At 44.0% G+C, this 22,436-nt stretch overlaps 1 protein-coding gene across 1 annotated transcript in view; it reads left to right on the top strand.

Annotated features, from left to right (window-relative positions):
• ARHGEF3 (Rho guanine nucleotide exchange factor 3) overlaps nucleotides 1-22,436 on the top strand; it is a gene marked incomplete at both ends in the record, with an annotated part of 279,852 nt that overhangs the window by 47,234 nt on the left and 210,182 nt on the right. The window contains one exon of the mRNA XM_079713688.1: nucleotides 21,283-21,349. Within this exon, the coding sequence (XP_079569814.1) occupies nucleotides 21,283-21,349 (67 nt within the window). The remainder of the gene's footprint in view (nucleotides 1-21,282; nucleotides 21,350-22,436) is intronic.

A 22,436-nucleotide genomic window follows, 5' to 3' on the forward strand; every position in this document is an offset into this window, starting at 1 on the left:
TTTGGTGCAGCATGTGCTGTTCTGCTTCCCCACAGCGATGGTACCAGAGCAGCAGCAGTGCTTTTCAAGACGTGTGTCTATTTTAATTTAAATTCATGTATCTGTGTTAGAAGATTTCCTTATGTTTCTTTGTTTTTCTTTGGAAGCATTCCATAGGCCAGTGTTGAAATAATTACCATCCTTTGCTCCAAAAGAAATATAATTTCCCCTAACATTTTGAATTTCCAGGATCCGGAAGGAGAACTAATGTTGCTTCTGCTGATAGCAGGTGTGTGTGTGTAGCGGGGAGGGAGGATTGGTCATTACGGGGCCACTGAGGAGGCTTGAAGGATCGCTTTCCACTGTGGAAGGCCAGGCTCACCTCTGTGTTTTCTTTTCCTCCCTCCTCAATTCCACTCTGAGAGCCAAACTAATCCAAAATATTATCCTTTCCTCCATGGGCCCTTCAAGTTTCAAAATCTATGAAAGTCTAGGGGGAGAATATTCACTTGGTTATAGTTCAATGCTGGCAGTTAAAAATGAGCTTCATAAAACTAAAGAAGGAAAATATACAAAGGGATTTTTTTTAAAAAGTTCTACCACTATCAATGTTATAGTGTTTTCCTTACAGTATTTTTTTAAACATATGAGTTTATTCATTATGTAACTTTATACCACACTTTTTAATTTAATCTTTTAATATAAGCATTTCCTCGTGACATTGGCAAATTAGAAATCACAGTTACGGGGCTCATCCCCTCCCTCCCCACCTGTAACATACTCACCCACCCAACTACACATTGTGTGTCCATCCAGCTCACCTACTGTCCATACATCATGGATTGAGGGCCTCCTCTGTGAAGACAAGCTTAGGTTCTAGGAAAATAGTAATCCCTGAGGCAGCCAGGGTCCCTGCCCAGAGGGAGTTGTCATTATACAGTGGAGCCGAGCAGAAATAAACAGAGGAAGATACCAGAGAGTGGGGTATGTGGGCAAAGTATATGGGGCTGCAGTGGTGGTCCAGTCTCTTGTGGCTGTCCTGCATCAAGGAAGAGTACCCATATCATGGGGACTGGATTTAAACACAGAATTGGGAGTTTTCCTATGGAAAAGGCACCTCAGTAGGTGCTCAAGACTTGGACCCTCCCATGTAGGCTTAACTGAAGGGCTGTATGTTAAATGCGTACAGGTTGATTGTTGTTGAACTGGGATAGTCAGTCTGAGAAGGGGGCATTGAATTTGACCTGGCTTGCTGAGCCCACAGGGGAAGGCCGGGCTGCGAATGCAGGGTTCTCTGCCACTGGAAGTTAGGTGGTTACTTGGAACATCCCAGGCCACTGTTGGAGGCAGAGTGAATTTTAGAGGGGCTGCCTTCCACAGACCACGTGACCTTGAACCAACTCTTAGTTTTCCAGTCTCCAACTGAGGGGGGTAGATTAGCTGGTTCTCTGAGGATCCTTCCAGCTCTTATCTATTTGAATTTTAGGCATATTATCTGAAAACAGACACTGTAAAATTACCAGATTTGAAACAATACTGGGTTATGAATCCTGGTGAAACACATGGGTAGTTTTTTTGTTTGTTTTTTTCCTAACAACTAGTTCCTTTGGTGAATTGCTAAGGAAGCTCTGAGGGACACAAGACTTGCCTCTGCTCCAGTCATGCTATTTCTTGGTGGCACCTACCTATAGCTCTGGCCATCTGGTTTGCAAGGAAGCTTTGTAAATTTTCTAGTCTGGTGATGGGAAGTGAACTCACTGCCACGACTTTCATGCTCCAAAGGCTGGAATGGCACATTAAGGAAGATTTACCCTTGCTTTACCTCCCAGTGTGAACTTGTGAGCAGGCCATAGTTTAAACAACACATGAGCATCAACAGCTGTGGGGAAAACCAGCTGTGGGGATGTCAGCATGAGTTTCCAAGACACTGATTAGATGTCTCAGTCCAGAATTTTGTTTTAATGCTAATGTCTCATCTCCAGAGTAAGACACACACCAGTGTATTTCCCTGGGAAGATAGGGAGGGATGATGACAGGCATTGCTCTTTGGTTACTGTGCTAGTGTGACTTACCCTTCTGTTCGTCAGGCGTCTGTGGGGTCAGCGTTTGTGCGGCACAATGGGGGCTTGGCAATGAGTCATCTCAAAGCTAGAAAGCCATGCATCACCCTCCATAGAAAACGCTGGCAGGCATACAGCTTCGCAAGCAGGCAGCCACGGGCTATGTGAATGTTGGGCTGAGCACTGCAGTGCGGGGGGCAAGAGTGCTGCAGCCCAACTGATGTGGTTTGAAGCCCGGCAGCACTGATGCTTCCTGGCTGTGTGATCTGAGGCAAGTTACTTGAGCTCTCTGAGCCTCCGTTTCCCCATCTATAAATCCGAACAATAATTGAGTGTTGTCAGCATTAAATAGGAGATCACATGTTAGGTTCTTGTCACGAGAATAATGACTTCTGTTGGAGGTGGTGGTGGACTGGCATGGTGTCACGTTCGTAACGCCTAACATATGCTGTGTTCATCAAGTGACAGGCCCACCATACGTACATGACAGACACTGTTCTTAGCTCTCCTAAATACATTAGCTCAGCTAGATGTGACCATTCATGTTAACTCAGGTGGGTGCTATTATTATCATTTTATTGATGAGCAAACAGAGAGTTAAGTAACTTGCCTGAAGTCACAGAGCTAGTGAGTGGTGGATGTGGAATTTGAACCCAGGCAGCTGGCTCTAGCATCCTTGTTCTTAACCACTACTCTGTAGAGTCTCACTGAAATAATAAGAGCTACTCAGAGAGCTTCCTGTAAGTGAGGAAACATTCCAAGCACTTTCTATAGATTGACTAATTTAACCCTCACAACAAACCATCTGAAGTGGTTGCTGTTATTCTCCCCATTTTATAGATGAGGAAACTGAGACACCTAGAAAGGGGTGAGAATGTGAATGGAGTTCACATCTCATTAGCTGTGTGATTTAAGACAGGGAAGCTTATGTCTCGAGCCTCAGGGTTGCTGCGAGGTAACAGGTGACACATGACAAGCACTGCCTGCAGACCCGGCTGTGGTGAGACCTCTGGAGGGTGGCTCTTTAATTATTAGTGAGAGGGCCTTGCTCATGGACCCCAGCTTTGCTCCTTGTCTTGAGCTGCTCCTGGTAGCTGGGACGAGGCCAAGAGCTCTTGGCTTCTTGGGGAAAGAGGTCTTTGAGGGGATGTCTTCACCCCCAGCTTGGCTGCTGTGGTACCAGGGCATAGCTTGACCCCTACCCCAGTTGCTGTGTCTGGCCTCGAAGGTGACAGTTCTGCCCCTGGGGAAGTGAATACACGAAACCTGTCCCAGCCATTTGGGGGCAAACCGTCTAATAAGCCTGAGTCTCAGTTTCCTTAGCCGCAAAACAGAGTGAGTATGGGATCAAAGCATGTGACTGAAAGCACCAAATCCAGAAAACGTATATTTTCACAATGTGGAATAAGCAAGTCTGGCCACTATTTTACTTACTGAACATGTGGAACTTTGCAAGGCACTTTCTCAGCAGCCAGTTCCTATTATTGGCTATTTGAGCTGTGCCTCGTTTCTCCCTCTGAAACAACACTGGGGGCTGTGTTCTGGTCATTTAGCCTGTGTTCATGGGATTTTTTTTTTTTGTCAAATTAATTATTGTAAGCATGAAGTTCTGGGTCATTTTAAGTTTCTTGGAAAATGCTGCCTAATTGCTGCCAAATTATCCTGTGGGAACGTTATTCCAATTTATACATTCACGATTGTGAAGCAAAATGTCTGCTTCTCCTCATTCTTACCCACACTGGGTATGACCATGTAAAATTTGCCAATTTGAGAGGCAAACGTGCTGTTTATTTAAATTTCCATTTTGCTAGTTACTAAGGAGGGTAAACATTTTTTGGTTGTTTATTGGCTGTTTGGATTTCTTCTTTGGTGAGCTGTCTATGTTATGGCAAAACATTTCAGCTTTCTTTTATTAAAAAAGCTATTTTCTGGGGACTTCCCTGGCGATCCAGTGGTTGGGACTCTGAGCTTCCACTGCAGCGGGCACGGGTTCAATCCCTGGTTGGGGAACTGGGATCCCACATGCCACATGGCCAAAAAAAAAAGCGATTTAAAAAAAAAAAATTATTTATTTAATTTATTTTTGGCTGTGTTGGGTCTTTGTTGCTGCACACGGGCTTTCTCTAGTTGAGGCAAGCGGGGGCTACTGTTCGTTGCAGTACGCGGGCTTCTCATTGCAGTGGCTTCTCTTGTTGGGGAGCATGGTTTCTAGAGCGCAGGCTCAGTAGTTGTAGTCCACGGGCTTAGTTGCTCCGCGACATGTGGGATCTTCCCGGACCAGGGGTTGAACCCGTGTTCCCTGCATTGGCAGATGGATTCTTAACCACTGCACCACCAGAGAAGTCCAAAAAAGCTATTTCATGATTACAAAATTTATTTTATACATATCATAAAAGTTCAGATAGTGTAGGAGTGTGTAACATGACAAGTGCAGGTTCCCTGGATCAATCCTAATCCTGAGAAATCACCATTGCTGACAATGTGGACCTTATTTTTTTCAGAATTTTCTAGAAATGTTTGAATGCCACCATTTCACCTTAAAGATTTCCGAAGGTTCGTACATGGCTTTTGTATCATAAAAGGTGTTTTGCTGAGTGGCATTTTTCTTGAATAAGGGTAGCATGTTTATTTTGATGAATCGATATTTTCAGAGAAGCCATGTGGCCTAGAGGGAAGGGTACTGAATTTGGGGTCCCCACCGACCGCTATCATGTCTCCCTGGGATCACCTGGGTGTGTGTGATCTGTTGGCCTTGTCCAGCCCTCGGGTCAGTGCCTCTGTGCTACCGACAGGAGTGCTTTCTGTTTTGAGTGTCAGGCTGCTGAGCTGTAAAGGCAGCAGCAAGAGGATGAGGGCTCCTGATCTTCTGCCAGCACCAGCATTGAACCAGTGCATGGTGACAATAGTTAATAATAGCCATTAATAACAGCCAGCAGCATTTCTCTCTCTCTTTTTTTTTTTTTTTTTGTGAGTGTCAATACTTCATTTTGGTGTGAAGACGGGAAGCTGGAAAATACACTGTATTTAAAATTTTCTTGGTTCCCCCTCACATTGTGGAAACCCCTTCCCCCCAGAGCTAATCTGTTCAAACTCAAATACTTAAAAATTACAGCAGCAAAACAAAAGCACAGAAAAAAGAAAACCAGATGGAGAAGGTAGCCAGGCTAGTAGTGTCACTTGGTGTGGATGACTGAGGTGCTGAACAGGAGCTTCTGTTTTTTTCTTGTCTTTCTCTTCAGAGAGGGGATCGAAGTAGCTAGCGTGTCTACTTAGACCTCACAACAACTCTATAAAGTGTAAAATCTGATATGATCCCTGTTTTTCATACCTAAGACATGGGTTCCTAGAGACCAAATCATCTGCTTAGGGTGCGCAGCTAGCAAGTGCCAGAGCCAGAACTCAAACGTAGCCCTGCCAGGCACTGAGTCCCCTTGAGTGGTTAACCTCCCACTCTGCAGTTATGCAAAGCCTCATGAATCCCATCTCCCTGTCGGCCTTTATGCATATTAGTCTGGTCCAAATGTATCCAGGGACCTGGGGAACCCCCAATAGGTACTCAGTTTTGTAAAGTCTTGAGCAAGTTGGAAGCAGGTAAAAAGATGAATTCAGGGGCTGCATCCCTGAGTCAGGGTTCTGGAGCGAGGTGGGGAGAGCATCTTTGTCTGGGTGACAATGTGTGGTTGCCATGGCAGCAGCTATGGCAACGCTGATGCAAGTGGCAGCCCTGTTCCCACTGGAGCCCAGCTGGTAAGCTGGAAGACGAGGTGCCCAGGAGAATGGGCTGGGGGCTTGCTCTGCCCTATGCTTCAGACGGACCATGTTTGATAGAAATAATTAATAAATAGCACATAACTGATCAACGTGGTTAATTTTTCTCTCCCAGCTTATGGCTCTTGTGGATTAGGTGGCCAGAAAATCCTTACACAAGTTGGCGGGACTCGGGCTGAGAGCAGGCATCCTGGAATCGGGCTATCTGGCCCTGACCTCTAGTAACTATGGGGCATTTCCAAGTCTGACTTCTCAGTGCCTCAGCCTTCTCTTCTGTTATGGCCATTATTTCTCAGGGTCCCCATGAAAATGAAATGAATTAATCCGCATAAAAAGGCACAGCACCATTATTATTATTATTGTTATTAAGTTAGTAATAATAGTTCCCTCTCTTACTCAGAATTATCCCCTCTTATCCGGAATTTTGGGGGTGACTTGCTGTTTGTCATAGTGATGAAATAATCTCACTTTGAACGATGCCCTTGGCATTACCTTTCCTTTTCCTGTATGTATGCTATAACGAGCCTGACGTGGTCCCAACCCGCACCACCATGTTTCACTGACAGTTTGGGAATAAACATGTTTTTATGTGTGGCCCCAGTCACTGCCAAAAACAGCATTTATGGAGTTTCTAATTACCTTGGAGGCTGTGGTAGGTCCTGTATCAGAGAGTCAATAAACTGTTTTAAACGATGCTGGCTAATTTAAGAATTTTGGGTGTTTTTGGAGTTAGAATCAACAGAACATTTGTAAGAGATGCCCATTTCTGAGGACTCATTTTTAAGGTTGTGATCTTCAATTTGGAGGTGTTGGGCCACCTATATACTGATTTATTAGCTTCTGATCAATATATTATTGAAAAAAGTGTGAAGACTTTCTTCTGCTCCTCTCTGGGCCAAAAGCCCTCATGGAGCCCCTGTCTGAGAGGAATTGGGAAAATAAGGTGTCTGTAAATATAATTTTTGAGTTAGAGCTTTCCAAGATTTGAAAAACATGAACTTATCTCCCTCCCTTTTGTTTCTTGTTTGTGTATGGTTTGCCAGAACAATTCCAAAGGCTTTTCTTAATTTTCTTAAGACCAAAATTGGAAAGATAGTTCAAGGTGATTTTTTAAACATACCTTCTAAGGGTTGTTTATTTGATCCAAATCCATTTAAAACATTAAGAAAACTCAGCCATTAAATTTTTTAAACTAAAGCTATACTTTTATCAAAGTATAACGTGCACACAGTAAAGTGTACCAAATAGTCTGCATGGATTTTTATTTGCAGATGTAGAGAAACTAATAAATAAGACTGATCTCTGACTTATTATTATTATTAAAGTCCAGTTGCATTTCATGTAAAGAGGAGCCAACCCTGTAACTCTGGCTCTGAATCTGGTGCTAGTAAGCATTTTAGTTTCCATCTCCTTTCCTCTGTTACCACTGCTTCTGCAATGGTTTTAACATCTGTTTCTCTGTTCATGTTCTCTGGGGCCTGGCTGCCTGGGTTTGGATCCTGGCTCTACACCTACTAGTTGTATGATTTTGGACAAGTCAGTTAACCCCTCTGAGCTTCAGTTTCCTTATCTGTAAAGTGAAAATAATAAAAGTACCTACTTATAAAATTGTTTTGAGGATTAAATGAGTTAATATTTATTAAGCACTTAGAACGGTGTCTGGCACGTAATAAGCATTTTTTTTTAAGTGGACCCTTAAAAATGTCATCTCCATGACCGAGAGATTGAGGATTGTGCTTGTCCATGAGGCAAAGGCCAATGGTGCTGATAAATTGATGACCGTGACTTGATTCCACATCCCTGGAGTTGAGGGGCCAGTGGCTCTCATCAGTGGAGAGCTCCAGTTTCTCATTTCAGACAAGGGGGGTGCTCACAGTGTTGGCTCATGGGAAGGTAGAGCACGTACAAGGAGTCCTGGTTAGAAAAACACACACTCGGTAAAGAACAGTCTCTCCCCAGGCAAAACTTTAGAAAAACAACAATCTGCTGCTCCTTGATTAAAGGGTAGAAAACTAATTATCCTTTCCGGAGGGACGTGAGGCTGCTCTCTGCCGGGCTGTGACCTGGAGGTGCAGGATGTGGATTTCCTTAGGATGTAATGAAGCCTTTCCCATTGAAAATGTGCCATAATTTAGATGGATGCAGGCAGGAAGAGGGAGAATGATCCCCTTGCTTTTAAAAGCAACCCCTAAACACTTTAGAAACATCATTTGCAGGTCAGTACCTTGAGAATATGAAAAAATAATTTTATTAAATTGGATTTGCAAAAGACCTCTGTTACAAAGCATCCCTTCAGAAATATTCTGTAATTTCTTCTAATTAGACCAGCTTATAATTAGCTTGAATATTTGAAATTCGGTGCTGCCAATGAGAAGTCATCCATGAACTGGTGACGTGGATCAGAATGCCAACGAGGAGTAACTGGGAAACATGTTACTTTTGTGCTGAATGAATGCCAAGTAGTATTAATTCTAGTTTCTTTAGTCAAAGGAGGAGACTGAAACATTCCATCTTGGGATAATTTGTGTATGTGTTTTATCACTGTCTTCCGTACCATCCTGTTAGGGATGGGAAGCTCCTGTTGACCTGTACTGTTTGGCTGGAGATGTCAAGAAAGTTCAAAAAAGTCTTCCAAATGTTTATTGAGCATCTACCGTGTGCCAGGTGTCCAGAGGTTGGGAATGAGGCATTAAAAAGACAGAAGTGCCTGCCCTCAGGGAGCTCACATTTTAATGGCTCAGCGGACTAGGCAGTACCTAAGATCCTTGTCAACTTATATTTTCTACAAACAATGCTTCTAGATAATCTGTAGACATATCCCTCTCAGCTCTCGTCCTCCAGGTCCACTCACTTGCTCTTAGCAAGTCACCAGGGACCTCTGCTTTGCCAAATTCAGTGGGCATTTCTCCTTCCCCTACTTAGTGACATAGTAGGGCACCCCTTCCTCTAAACACTTTCTTTGCCAGCCTCTGGGATGCCCCCTCTCACCTTCTCAGGGCTCCTCTTCTGTGTAAAGGCTGATGACTCTTGAACACAATCTCCAGTTTCTTAAATCCACCTGCAGACTCCACATCTCCATTTGGAGATCCATACCAGTGCACATGTGGCATTTCAAACGTGATATGTCTGATCTTGATTTTTGTCCCCAAATCTGCTGCTCTGGTAAGTCTTCTCCACCCCGCCAGCTGCTCACACTAAAATCCTTCTCTTTTATTTTACCTTCTGTATCCAATCCACCAGCAAATCCCATTACCCTACCTTCAAATATGTACATAACTCCACCACTGCTCACCGCCTCTGCTGCCACCATCTTGGTCCAAGTCCCTCCTGTCCCTCACTTGGCCACCCTCACCTCCTCCCTGCCCTTTGTCTTGTCCCTTCAGCTGTTTTCCCCACGCAGCATTGAGAACAGACCTTTTAAAAGTTAGACCATGTTTCTTCTCTGCTCAGAATCCTTCTGTGGTCTCCCATCTCATTCAGACTAAAATCCAGAGACCTTGCAATAATCTGTAAGACCTTTGCCATCTGGTTCCTGCTCCCTCTGTGGCTTTCTCTGCTGTTTGCTCCCACTCCAGCTCTACTACCCTTGCTGCCCCTCAGCCGTGCCCCAGGAACTTTGCATATGCTGTCCTGTCCACCTAAGACATTCTCCCCCCTCTTCCGGGTTCTGTTCAAACATGACTTTCTTGGAGAAGCCTGCCCTGAGCACTCCATATAAAATAGCAGCTACTCCCACTGTCCCTATTCTCCTACCCTCCATAGGTTTTCGCCGTAGAATTTATCAACTCCTGACATAAGCTCCCAAAGAACAGGGACTATGTTTTTCTCTGTAGTATCCCTTATGCCTACAACAATGCCTGGCACATAGTAGATACTGGGCAAATATTTAGAGCTAACATTTATTAAGTTCTCAGTGTGAGCCAGGTAGCATGCAAAGCACTTGACTTCTCATGGCGACCCTATGAAGTCTAAGCCTCATCATGTCTGTTTTAAGTTGGAAACTGAGGCTTGAGGAAGTTCCCTAAGTTGCCCAAGTTTACATGGTGGACTTGGGCTTGAAACCAGGTCTTGGAGGCTGCAGAGCCCATGCTCTGACCACCTTGTGTTCCTGCTGTCTCTTTTTGGTAGCCTTACATTGTTCTAAAAAGGTTTATGGTAGCTGCTTAACACATGGAAATGTGAATGAACAACATGTGGACTGGAAACGTGGAAATAAATGGGAGCCTTGGTGTATTTGGCATGATGGGATGGTGTCTCTTAGAATGTTTGGAGTTTTAGTTTGCTGGGAGCAGTTATGGCATTTTGTAGGTACTTTTTACTGGATAAGGAGATAGCAAGTGAACCTTAGGGGGGTTAGGAAGGTGAAAATCACATATAATCCAAAGTGCTCTTAAATGCCCCGGGGAAGGTGTCATGTTGGAGCCTGACCTGCCCTTACGACCAGTGTTCCTGCCAGTTCTGTTCATTTGGACAGTTCTGGCCTGAGGAGCTGGCTGGAATTTGAAGATCTTTTGTTCAGAAAGTGCCTATCGCGATCCAGCTCAGCCTGAGAGAGGCCTGGGGGAGGAGAGAAGACTGCGATGGGGGCAGATCCACAGCCCCGTGCCAGGCTTCCCTGGGGGTCCATATCCAGTGCACAGAAGGCCACACAAGATGCCCTCAACTATGGAACTTCTCTCTCTCTCTTTCCCCCTTAAGTGTGTATGGTTGTATTCATGTTCTGTCAGTGTGTATATAAGGCTATTCTGTGATACTGTTGACCACAGAACTCCTGAGGGCAAGCATTCATTCTCCAGCTATTTAATAAGATCCACGGGACTTCTCTGGTGGCGCAGTGGTTAGGACTCTGAGCTCCCAATGCGGGGGGCCCAGGTTAGATCTCTGGTCAGGGAACTAGATCCCACATGCATGCTGCAAATAAGAGTTCACATGCTGCAACCAAGGAGCTGGCGAGCCGCAACTAAGGAGCCCTCAAGCCGCAACTAAGGAGCACACCTGCTGCAACTAAGGAGCATGCCTGCCACAACCAAGACCCGGCACAACCAAATAAATAAAATAAATAGGGCTTCCCTGGTGGTGCAGTGGTTGAGAGTCCGCCTGCCGATGCAGGGGACACGGGTTCGTGCCCCGGTCTGGGAAGATCCCACACGCTGCAGAGTGGCTGGGTCTGTGAGCCATGGCTGCTGAGCCTGCGCGTCTGGAGCCTGTGCTCCGCAACGGGAGAGGCCACAACAGTGAGAGGCTCGCGTACCACACACATACAAAAAATAATAATAAATAAATAAATAAATAAAATAAATATAAATAAGATCCTACTAAGTGCAGGGAGTGTAGAGACAGCAGTGAATCCAAATCACATAGTCCCTGGCCTTCCAGCTCATCACCCAGAAGGAGGATAACTCTTTTTTTTTTTTTTTTTTTTTTTTTTTTTTTTTTGCGGTACGCGGGCCTCTCACTGTTGTGGCCTCTCCCGTTGCGGAGCACAGGCTCCGGATGCGCAGGCTCAGCGGCCATGGCTCACGGGCCCAGCCTCTCTGCAGCATGTGGGATCCTCCCGGACCGGGGCACAAACCCGCGCCCCCTGCATCAGCGGGCGGACTCTCAACCATTGCGCCACCAGGGAAGCCCAGGATAACTCTTTTTTTTTTTATTTTTTTTTTTTTTGTGGTACGCGGGCCTCTCACTGTTGTGGCCTCTCCCGTTGCGGAGCACAGGCTCCGGATGCGCAGGCTCAGCAGCCATGGCTCACGGGCCCAGCCGCTCCGCGGCATATGGGATCCTCCCAGACCGGGGCACGAACCCGTATCCCCTGCATCGGCAGGCGGACTCTCAACCACTGCGCCACCAGGGAGGCCCCAGGATAACTCTTAAAGTGCACCTTTTGTGTACCAGGCACTAAGAGCTTTATGTATATTGGAAATTCCCTGGCGGTCCAGTGGTTAAGACTCTACTTCCACTGCAGGGAGCACGGGTTTGATCCCTGGTTGGGGAACTAAGATCCCACATGCTGCATGATGCGGCCAAAAAAAAATAATAATAAGAGCTTTACATATGTTAACTCACTTAATCCTCACAACAGCGCTGTAAGGGAATCCTGTTATTACCTCCATTTTACAGAAGGGGGAAGTAGGAACAGAGAGGTTAAGTCACTTGTCCAGTGTCACACAGCTGGTGAATGGCAGAGCTGGCTCCAACATCTGTGCTCTTAACCAATGTGCCCAACTGCCCCTTTATGGCACTACCTGAGAATTCCTGAAATTTACCGATGGGAGTTCTTCTTCTGGAAGATTGTACCTGTGAAAAGTCCTAAAGATAAAAGCTTTGCAGGAAACTCAAGTGTAAAAAGAAACACAGCAGAATGGCTTGTGAGATGGGAGCAGAAGATGGAACGGGTTTTGCTGCAGAATATCTGAGCACAGAGACCTGGCTGGGGGTGGAGAGTGGGAGGAAGCACAGAAAGCCAGAGGCTGTGGGAATTTTTATCATTGTTGAATGATTCACGTAAATATGTGTCTCAGAAACAGGGACTTGTAGGGCTGATTTCTCACAGTACTGATAAAGCTTCACGTCTAAGCCATTTTTTGTCAATTCCTAAGCTGCACAGCTGCTCTCCTGGCTTCTATTTACATAATTCCCTTTTCTGGAATAGTTAATAGCATTTTACTTTGCATTATTATTTCATGAGAATTTTTTCCATGAGATATATGTCTTTTATTTTGCCTGAAAATATATTTACTTTACCCTCACTTTTTAAAAAATTGTGATAAACTACACATAACATAGTGTTTACGATTTTAAGTGTATAATAATTCAGTGGCATTAAGTACATTCACAATGTTGTGCATCCATCACCGTTATCTAATTCCAGAAACTTTTTTATCACCCCAAAGGAAACTATATACCCATTAAATAGTCATTCCCCGTTCGCTCTCTTCCCCTAGCCCCCGGCCACCACTCGTCCACTTTCTGTCTCTATGGATTTGCCTATTCTGGGTGTTTCATGTAAATGGAATCGTACAGTATGTAGCCTTTTGTGTCTGGCTTCTTTCACTTTGCATAATGTTTTCAAGGTTGTTGCATGCTGTAGCATGTATCAGTACTTTATTCTTTTTTGTGGTTGAATGATATTCCATTTTATGCATGTATCACATTTTGTTTATCCATTTTCATTCATCATTTGATGAAATTTTATACCTTTTCAATATGGTTACGAGAGGATCGGCTAGGGAACTACAAATATAATAATTTCATGGGTTTAAAAAAATCACTTCAATCTCTTTTTTTAGTTAATTTTGGAATTAGTTTGGTTAGAGCAGTTCTCCATTATTTAGCAACAGATCATAGACATTTGTTTGGGATATGCTCCATTTGGGGAAGAATTTCATTTGTTGCTCCATTCAAGTAGCGATGTGACCTGCAGATCATCTCCACTGGTTTTTCTAGAGACTACGTCTCTAAAGCCTTTGTGAAATATTTTGCTCTTTTGAATGTTTCTGAATTCAGATGGATACAAAAATCTTTTTTGGAGAATGTCTCACTTTTCATGTGGGTCTCAGCTTACACATTTTGGTCACTAACTGCTGAGAGAGAGTGGTGGATTTTCAAAGTCTGAGGCTCTTTGAAACTGCATGCTCTGTTTTTCTGTAACTGTGCTGTCCAATACGGTAGACACATGCCACCTGTTACTGCTGAGAACTTGAAACACTGCTAGTACCAATTAAGATGTGCTACAAGGGTGAAATACTCAGTGGATTTTGAAGACTTTGTAAAAAAAAGTGTAAAATATCTCTAATTCGTTTTTCTGTTGATTACATGTTGAACTGATAATAATATCTGGATATATTGGGCGAAGTAAACTATATTATTAAAATTAAATGGGACCTCCCTCGTGGTGCAGTGGTTAAGAATCCGCCTGCCAATGCAGGGGACGTGGTCTGGGAAGATCCCACATGCCGTGGATCAACTAAGCCCATGCACCACAACTACTGGGCCTGCACCATAGAGCTTGTGAGCCACAACTGCTGAGCCCACGTGCCACAACTACTGAATCCCGTGCACCCTAGAGCCCGTGCGCCACAACTACTGAGCCCATGCACTGCAACTACTGAGGCCCGCGCACTCTAGGGCCTGCGTGCCGCAACTACTGAGCCTGCATGCCGCAATTTCTGAAGCCCATGTGCCTAGAGCCTGTGCTCCGCAACAAGAGAAGCCACCACAATGAGAAGCCCGCGCATCACAACAAAGAGTAGCCCCCGCTCGCCGCAACTAGAGAAAGCCCGCGTGCAACAATGAGGACCCAACGCAGCCAAAAAATAAAAATTAAAAATAAAATTAAAAAAAAATTTAAAAAACAAAAATAAAGTTAAACTTACCTGCCTTTTTTCTTACCATTTTAATGTGACTCATAGAAATTTTAAATTACATACGTTGCTCATGTGCTATTTCTATTGAACGGTGAACACTGTTCTAAAAATAACTGGCAGATGGGTGGAAAATGGAAGAGAAATCTGAACAGACTTGACCTCTGTGCCTTCAGCATCTTGAAAGTGCCCCATGAGAGAAGCTGCAGTGGCTCCAGGAGCTGCCCGGGTCTCTGCCTTCACTCTAGACCCCCTCGGCTGTCTTCTCTTTTCTCTAGCCAGACAGATCTTTCTAAAAGCAAATCTCATCATGTCACTCCCCACATTATAACATCAGTGGAGCCCCATTACCCCCAACCCCAGTCTTTAAGCCTCTGCCCTGGCCACCTGTTCAGCCTCATCTCATGCCTCTTTACCTCCTTCCCCACCTGTCAAGGCCTTTTTATAAACATTATTATAATTTCCATTTTATGCACAATATGTTTCCATAGTAATGATTTAAAAATACATAATGTAAAAGATAATGTCCACATTTATGCTCCCTCCCCACAACTCCAGCTATGTAATCAGTCACCGTCAACAGTTGGGCCTGTGCTCTTCCAGGGACCTCACTCTGCGCACACATAGCTGATTCTGTACATGCGCGCGCGTTTGTGTGTGTATGTGTGTGTGTGTGTGTGTGTGTGAACCTAAATGAGTTTACATGTGTCTAATTTCACATACTGAATTTTAAGGTCTCTGCTGGTGAGGATGTTAGTATACCTCATTATTTTTAATGGATGCCTGGTATTTTATTGTATAGCTTTGCCATGATTTATTCCTGTTTATTACTGTTTTTAGTTATAAAATATTCCACCCATATAGCAAAATATCAACTATTATAATATTCACCTCTGTACCCCCCCATATAGATTTAATAAACAGTAATATTGGCTTCAGAATTTTTATGTGAATAAATGAAACATTCCAGGCAGAGATTCTCTCCCCTCTCTGTCCCCAGAGAGAAGCTCTCTTCTGCAGTTGATACAGTATCTTACATTTTTACTACATGTGACTATAAGCAGAGTGTTATTTTGTGCGTTCCTATATAGTATCATATCATATGCATATCTCCTGCAGCTTGGATTTTCATTCTTTTTTCTTCCTTTTTTTGAAGATTTTTAATTAATATATAGTTCTATATGGTCTTCCATTGTTAAGAATAAATATAGCTTCATTTAATCCATTTCCTTATTTACAGACATTTCAGTTGTCATACTTTAATTCCAATTGTTCAAATGTGTCATCTCTCCTTTACTTCTTAACTCTGGACTCTGTTTATCTTCTTTGGAACAGTCTGTATAAGATTGGAATGATCTGTTGTTTTGAAGGTTTTGTAGAATTCATTAGCAAAACTGTCCGGCCTGGTGCTTTCTTTCTTTTTTTTTTTAAATTAGTTATTGAGCTTTTTAGGTTTTCTATTTCTCCTTGAGATATTTTTGATAAGCTATATATTTTGAATGAATATATGCACTTTGTTTAAGTTTTCAATGTAATGGCATCAAGTCATTGATAGCTTTCTTTTGTCATTTACTTGATGTTGTGTCTGTCGTTTTGTGCCTCCATCTGTAATAGTATTTATCAGTGTTCTCCCCACCCCCTTTTAACTCGATCAGCTTTACCAGTTTTGTCTATTTGGTTAATCTTTTCAAAGATCAGTTTTTTTACCTTCTGCACTTTGAGCATGCTTTTCCTGTGGCTTGGCCTACATTTCCTTTTTCTCATCACCTGGCTGAGTCTTTCTTCTGGCTCCTCAATCCTTGATTGAGCCACTTTGGCACTCCCCATGACCACTCTTTTTTTTAAAAAAACACTTACCATGTTGTAATCTCTCTCTGTCTCTCTCAATTTTTGGTCTGGCTGCTCTTCTGCAAGCTCCACGAAAGCAGGAACTGGATCTGTTTTGTTCACCACTGTCTCTGTAACGTGTGGCACTGTGCCTCGTGTACAGTAGGTGCTCAATAAATATTGGTGAAGAAGTTAATGTGTGAGCCCATTATACATAAAGAGGTACAGACCCATTCTCCAAGGGATGAGGGCTCTCTTTCCACGTGCGTCCTCAACGGGACTGTTGCAGAGAGGATGCAACTACTGTCAGCTGAGCATTCTGAGGTTCTGTGATTCTTTATTCCCAATATTTATCAGGAAGTAAAGAGCTGGACTTGCAGTCATGGCATGAGTAGAATGAAGCTGACATGACTCAGCGAGCCACAGAAACATGGTACCGAGTGGTGCCTTTGTACTTTCATTTAAGAGAGACAAGCCAAAGTGATGAGACTTCCATTCTGCAAACTATCTCTTTCCAGTGAGCTTCTCCAGGAAGAATTGGATCTTTACCTGGCTAAACACCTGCCAGTCAATCCTTGATTATGTACCAAAAACAGAAACTAAAACGACATTTAAGCAAAAGAAACCACCATATCTTAAGTGGTCCAACCAGAGTAAAAATAACTGGCATTAATTTCTCCTATAAAGTGTAGCTGTTTGGTTTTCCTAGTAATGCTACAGTTGTCTTCATGGAGAAGGAGGGAGAGGTAAAACAAAAGAAAAGAAATCCAAGGAAAGTTTTTTAGCAAGATGTTCTGGGTTGACAATTAAGATATTAAAATATTTACAACATATAAAACATGCTGGCAAAGGTAGTAATCTGAAAAGGAAAAGAGGGGCAGGAAATTAGAATGGGAAGGCGGGGCTCTTTTCAGGGTTACGTCATGTTCCTATTTAGGGCTATGTTGTTGTCACCTAACAAAATATTCATAGCACCTTAAAGCCTTTGTTTTATTTTACTTATATGTTATCCAATCTGTAAGAATTAGATGTATATTTCATTGTCTCTCCAACATGAGCCTTGCCAATGATAATTATAAGTAATATCCCCTTTACTGGTTTAAAGAAGGCATTTTCTCAATAATAATGACAGCTAATTTGAGCAGCTATTAAGGGCCAGACTCTCTGCCAAACATTTGTATAGTACGTTATTATTTTTTTAATCAACCATCTTTTATTCCTTTTTACTTTTTTTAATGGTACATTAATGTTTCAATTTTGTAAAAAGAGATTATTCTCCCCACTTTCCAGATGAGAAAATGGAGGCTCAAGGGGAGTAAAAAGTAAGTAGCCTAGTTGAAGTCCTCCAGCAAGAAAGGGAGGGAGGCGCTCTGGGTGCCCCAAGTCGGTTCCACCCCGAACACCAGACTCTTAGCCCCCACGGTGCAGGCATCAGACGCAACCTGAAACCCACACTCCTGGGAGATGCTGTGGAAATGGTCATCATCCCTCTTCTCAAGGTGCTGGGAAAGAGTCACACTTGTTTTCATGTGGTGGGAAAATACATCCTGTTGTTAATCCGCTGAGCTTATTCTCTCTGATTCCAGCCACACACACACCTGAATCGGAGATCATTCCCTAAACGCACCTTGAATCCTGACTTTTCACTCTTACTGTGGGCATTTCTCCATTTCTACTATGAGCTCTCCTGAGGGTGGAGAGTTTATAACTTTTCTTTCCAACCTTTCCTAAGGTTGTAACCTCCTTCCAGTCAAGAATCTGTGCCTCCTGTCTCGGCACTTTCTCTCCTGCTGCTTGCCCAGCCCTGGCTCCCATCAGCTCCCCCATGGAGGTGGAGGTGGATGATGACTGGTCAGCGTTGCCCTTCTGACATCTGTGGATGGGCTGTGCTTCCTAACCACGTGTGTACACACAGTGCACAGACCTGGTTCACTTAGGGGCCTGAGGACTGGACACACTATAGATAACTCCTCCCAGCCCTGTCAGGAAGTCCAACTGCATATCTTTGTGTCTGAGAAACCTGTAGAACCAAGTGCCATTTTCTCCCTTGGACTTTTGCTGACAGTGCAAAGAAGTTGCTTCTAAAACAGAAGAAATATACCCAGGACTGATTGCCCATCCTGTGATGAGGACCTGGCCTTCACAGTCTTCTGAGATGCTGTCCTTTTTGCTGCCAGTTCCCTCACAGGCTACCTGAAGGAGTCTTCTCAGGAGGGTGTATTTTACTTCCTGAAGCTGTCCTTCAAAACCACGTGGGTGGTAGTGTTTGGCTGGGGAGGACTTATGATGCCAGATTAGATAGTTAAAAGGAACTCCAGCCAGTGTGAATGATCTGGAAGCCTGGCAGGTGGTGGAACGCAGGGGTGGGGGAAGCACCAGTTAGAGACAGCCGTCTTCTAGGTAGGTTTCCTGGCAGTTTCCCCAGCCAAGGGGGTGCGACCGAGTTGCCCAAGAGTGCCCTGGATTGACAGACTTGCTCTGATGCTTTTTCTTTGCCTATGAGGCCTCTTAGTGTGAGGCCCTGCTAAACTGGTGCCCTCCCACAAGGAACCCCCAGGCTGCATTCTTCCAAATGCATGGAAGCCCTGTTTGGTGGGGCTTCTCTCTATTTGAGAGGGGCTACGTCCCCTGAATCTGGAGTCAGACATATCTGGGTATGAATCCCACCTTAGCCACCTACCAGCTGTGCGACTTCTGGCATCTGGTTTAACCTCTCTGAGCCTCGGTTTAGCCCATCTGTAAAATAGGGTAATGATAATATCCCCATTATACCATAATATTATATGATATTATATGAAAACATATTATGATACAACATTATTTATTTAAATGTATGTAATGCCATACATATAAATATATAAAATATGATAATGTATAACACCACTATAATGCTACCTATATATCATGTATTAACGTTAGAGTATAGCATAACATAATAACCCATCTAATTGTTGTTCTCAGACTTAGATTATGTAGGCAGAGTACTTAGAACAGTCCCTGGCACATCATGTAACTCAGTCACTGTTAATTATTGTGATTTTCATTTTCTGTGGACTGCAACATACAAAACAGGGGCACATTGACTAGGAATGTTCTGGTATATGTTGTTGCTTCGGAAGCAGTGAAGCTCATCAAATAATTAGGAGAGCAAAGCCCAATTATAACCTGGGAGGGGAGGGAGCGGTATCCAGGGAGAAGTATTGTTGAATTCTAAGTTTTTTTTTTTTTTTAAGGGAGAAATATCTTTTCAGAAGAGCTTAGACCAACATGTTACTTAATAAGAGAAGAGTATTAAATCTAAATAACCACCCACGTTTTCTCTGTTTGTCTTGAGAAGTTATTAGCCTGGGTTTTTATTGTACATGTGGGTGAGGAGGAGGAGGATGCAGAAGAAGGGGGTTGGATATAAAGACACATCAGCAGGAGGGAGTTCCCGGCTGTTTTGGTGAGTTGTCCCAGCTCTGCTGTGTCAATCCTCTGTCCCTGATTGAAGGCTGTCCTTGGAGCCAAGATTTGGAGGCGGCGGGGGAGGGAGGGCAGGTTGTGGGGATGTGGGCACCGTGCTGACATCTGTTGAGAACTTAGCAGTGACAGCACTGGAGTTAGAACCCACATCTCATCTTGACTCTGTGTCAGGGTATTATTTCTCGTTTTGCACATAGGAATATGAAAGCTCCAGAGCTTAAGCCTTGGGCTCAGGGTTACACAGCTAATAAAACACCATGGGGTGTGAGATCAGACACCTGAGAACAGAATCCTGATTTCACCTGTATGGTGATAGTTGACTCACTTAATATCCTTAGGTGTCTGTTTTCTTATCTGTTAAATGGGTACAACAGTGAACCTCAGCTCCCAGTGGAGAGTCAGTGAGATTAACTACATAAAGTATTAGCATATGCTGTTTTAAATACCCAATACCTGTCAGCTGCTGCTATTATTATAATTATGTTGTATTTTGTTTATTTATCTCTTATGCCTGGTAGAGTCAGTCCAGATTTTTATCAGGCCTGACATACTGCAGAGCCTGTGCAGTGGTCACTACAAGCATCCTGCCTTGCATTCCTGCTGATTGTGGCAGGGAGGTCAAAGAAAAGGTGTGAGTATCATGTTAAAAAACCAGCACCACCACCCTTTGGCCCATCAGTGACTAAAACCTCACGGCAAGCGCAAGGTGGACCTTTTTCAGGGATGTTTTTCAGTGAAGTGGTACTTCAAGCAAACATGACGTTTGAATATCCATATTGACAGACATAGCATTTTGGGGAGGAGTAATTTACCACTCCATAAAAACATTGTAAGAGGCATCCTTGTGGGTATGTTGGCAGCTACAAAATTGGATTCACTTTACAAGACAGAAGTAAGGTGTTCCTGGTGTGTCTGGAGCCGCCCAGCCCCTTGCTGCATCTTTCCTTTTCTGTACCGGTTACCTGCCGCTTGTGCAGATCCGACTTGAAGCTGCCTCCATCACATCTAAGGCGGTTGATTCGTGGGGAGAGATTAATAGGCGAGAAAGCCGGTTCTAACTTGTTAGGCAGCGGCTGCGTGTCCTGTCAGTCGTCCCTTTAAAAGTTTAGAGCTCCAGGGCTTCCCTGGTGGCGCAGTGGTTGAGAATCCGCCTGCCGATGCAGGGGACACAGGTTCATGCCCCGGTCCAGGAAGATCCCACGTGCCGCGGAGCGGCTGGGCCCGTGAGCCATGACCACTGAGCCTTCGTGTCTGGAGCCTGTGCTCCGCAATGGGAGAGGCCACAGCAGTGAGAGGCCCGCGTACCGCAAAAAAAAAAAAAAAAAAAAAAAAAAAAAGTTTATAGCTCTAGTGTGGCCTGAGTGGAGGTGCAGGAACTCCCCAGCAAGTAAGCAACAAGGGAGGGTTCCAGGCTCCGCCGAAGCTACAGACATCATCTGATGGCATCCCTTTGGGAACTGCTTGTGTGTGAGAAATAAAGATCAAGATTGGAGTTCGGTCTGGCTTTTTTTTTTTTCTCTCATCCAGGTTGAATTTTAGATTTTCTTTAATTTTTTTCTTTTATCTTTTAATTTTTGACTTTTTAAAGGGACTCTGGAGCTTTCCTCCTGGGGGCCTGGGAAGGAGTTTGCAGTGAGTTTGGCTGCTAAAGATTGCAGAGCTGTAGAAAACAATAGCTGCCTCACCTGCCTGGACCATTTCTCCAAGCATCTCTCTTTTTGACAAAGCTACATCTGAAATTGGTGATTTCCTCTGAAGAGCTAACCAATGAATAATGAATGCATGGTCTTTTTTTTTTTTTTTTTTTTTTTGTCCTCTTCCAGGCCTAAACGGCAGCGGCAAAACAACTTTCCCATGTTTCCGTCTCCTAAAGCCTGGAATTTCAGAGGGGTAAGTGTTTTCCCTGGACAGTCCCAGCCCTTATATGTCCTGTTCCAGATGCTCCAGAGAGGACACTGCCGAGGTTGGCTTTACTAGTCAAAGTCTCCACCAAGCTTCTGTGCTTTACCACTTGGGGAAGTCATGTTTGCATCACCGCTTGTGGTTTAATTTAAAAAATCTGGGGCTTCCCTGGTGGCACAGTGGTTGAGAGTCTGCCTGCCAATGCTAGGGGACACGGGTTCGTGCCCCGGTCCAGGAAGATCCCACATGCCGCGGAGTGGCTGGTCCCGTGAGCCATGGCCGCTGAGCCTGTACATCCGGAGCCTGTGCTCCGCAGCGGGAGAGGCCACAGCAGTGAGAGGCCCATGTACCGCAAAAAAAAAAAAAAAAAAAAAAAAAAAAAAATCTAAGTGGCTCGCTAAGCACCCGTCGATGTTGCTTGCCATGTAGGTCTTGGGTTACTGGAAGCATCTTGTAAAGAAGCCAAGAGATGTCAAGGTTGATGAAGTGGGCATTGTGGCTGTTTTGGGGGAACAAAAAGGGAACCGCTGCACAGTGAAGGAAAAAGAAATCAGAACTGTACAGTCTATTCATATGTAGATTTATGACTTTGTGGGAACTTTACAAGAGGAGAGGTCTATAACCTTTAAACAGGCTGTAAAGGGAATCATAGAATTCTCCCAATCACAAAGCCGTAGACCTTTAGAGGTGTAGGAAGGGTCAGATTTAACCTCCCCTTGATGCAGAGTTCTTTTCCTTTATGTGATTATGATAATAATAATAGTCAAAGTGTATGGAGGCCCTTCTGTGTGTTAAAATGAATTCTACCTCTGACTTCAGGAACAAGACCCTTGCCTGTGTAGAGAATGCTCTGAGCTCTGTTTCACAGGCCTTTGCATGTGTTGTTCCTTCTGCCCAGAACACTGTCCCCTGCTGCCCAGCACTACACTCCTACACACACTGCATTGGCCCACCCACTTTATCCATTGGGTTTAAGCCTTGACATCACCTCCTGTAGGAATGCATCATGTCTGCCTCCTGAATCTGACCTAGAGGCACCTCCTATGGACCCCTGTACTTTTTTCTCATTGTTAAG

This window comes from Hyperoodon ampullatus (genome assembly GCF_949752795.1).
Source record: "Hyperoodon ampullatus genome assembly, chromosome: 10".
Lineage (NCBI taxonomy): Eukaryota > Metazoa > Chordata > Mammalia > Artiodactyla > Ziphiidae > Hyperoodon > Hyperoodon ampullatus.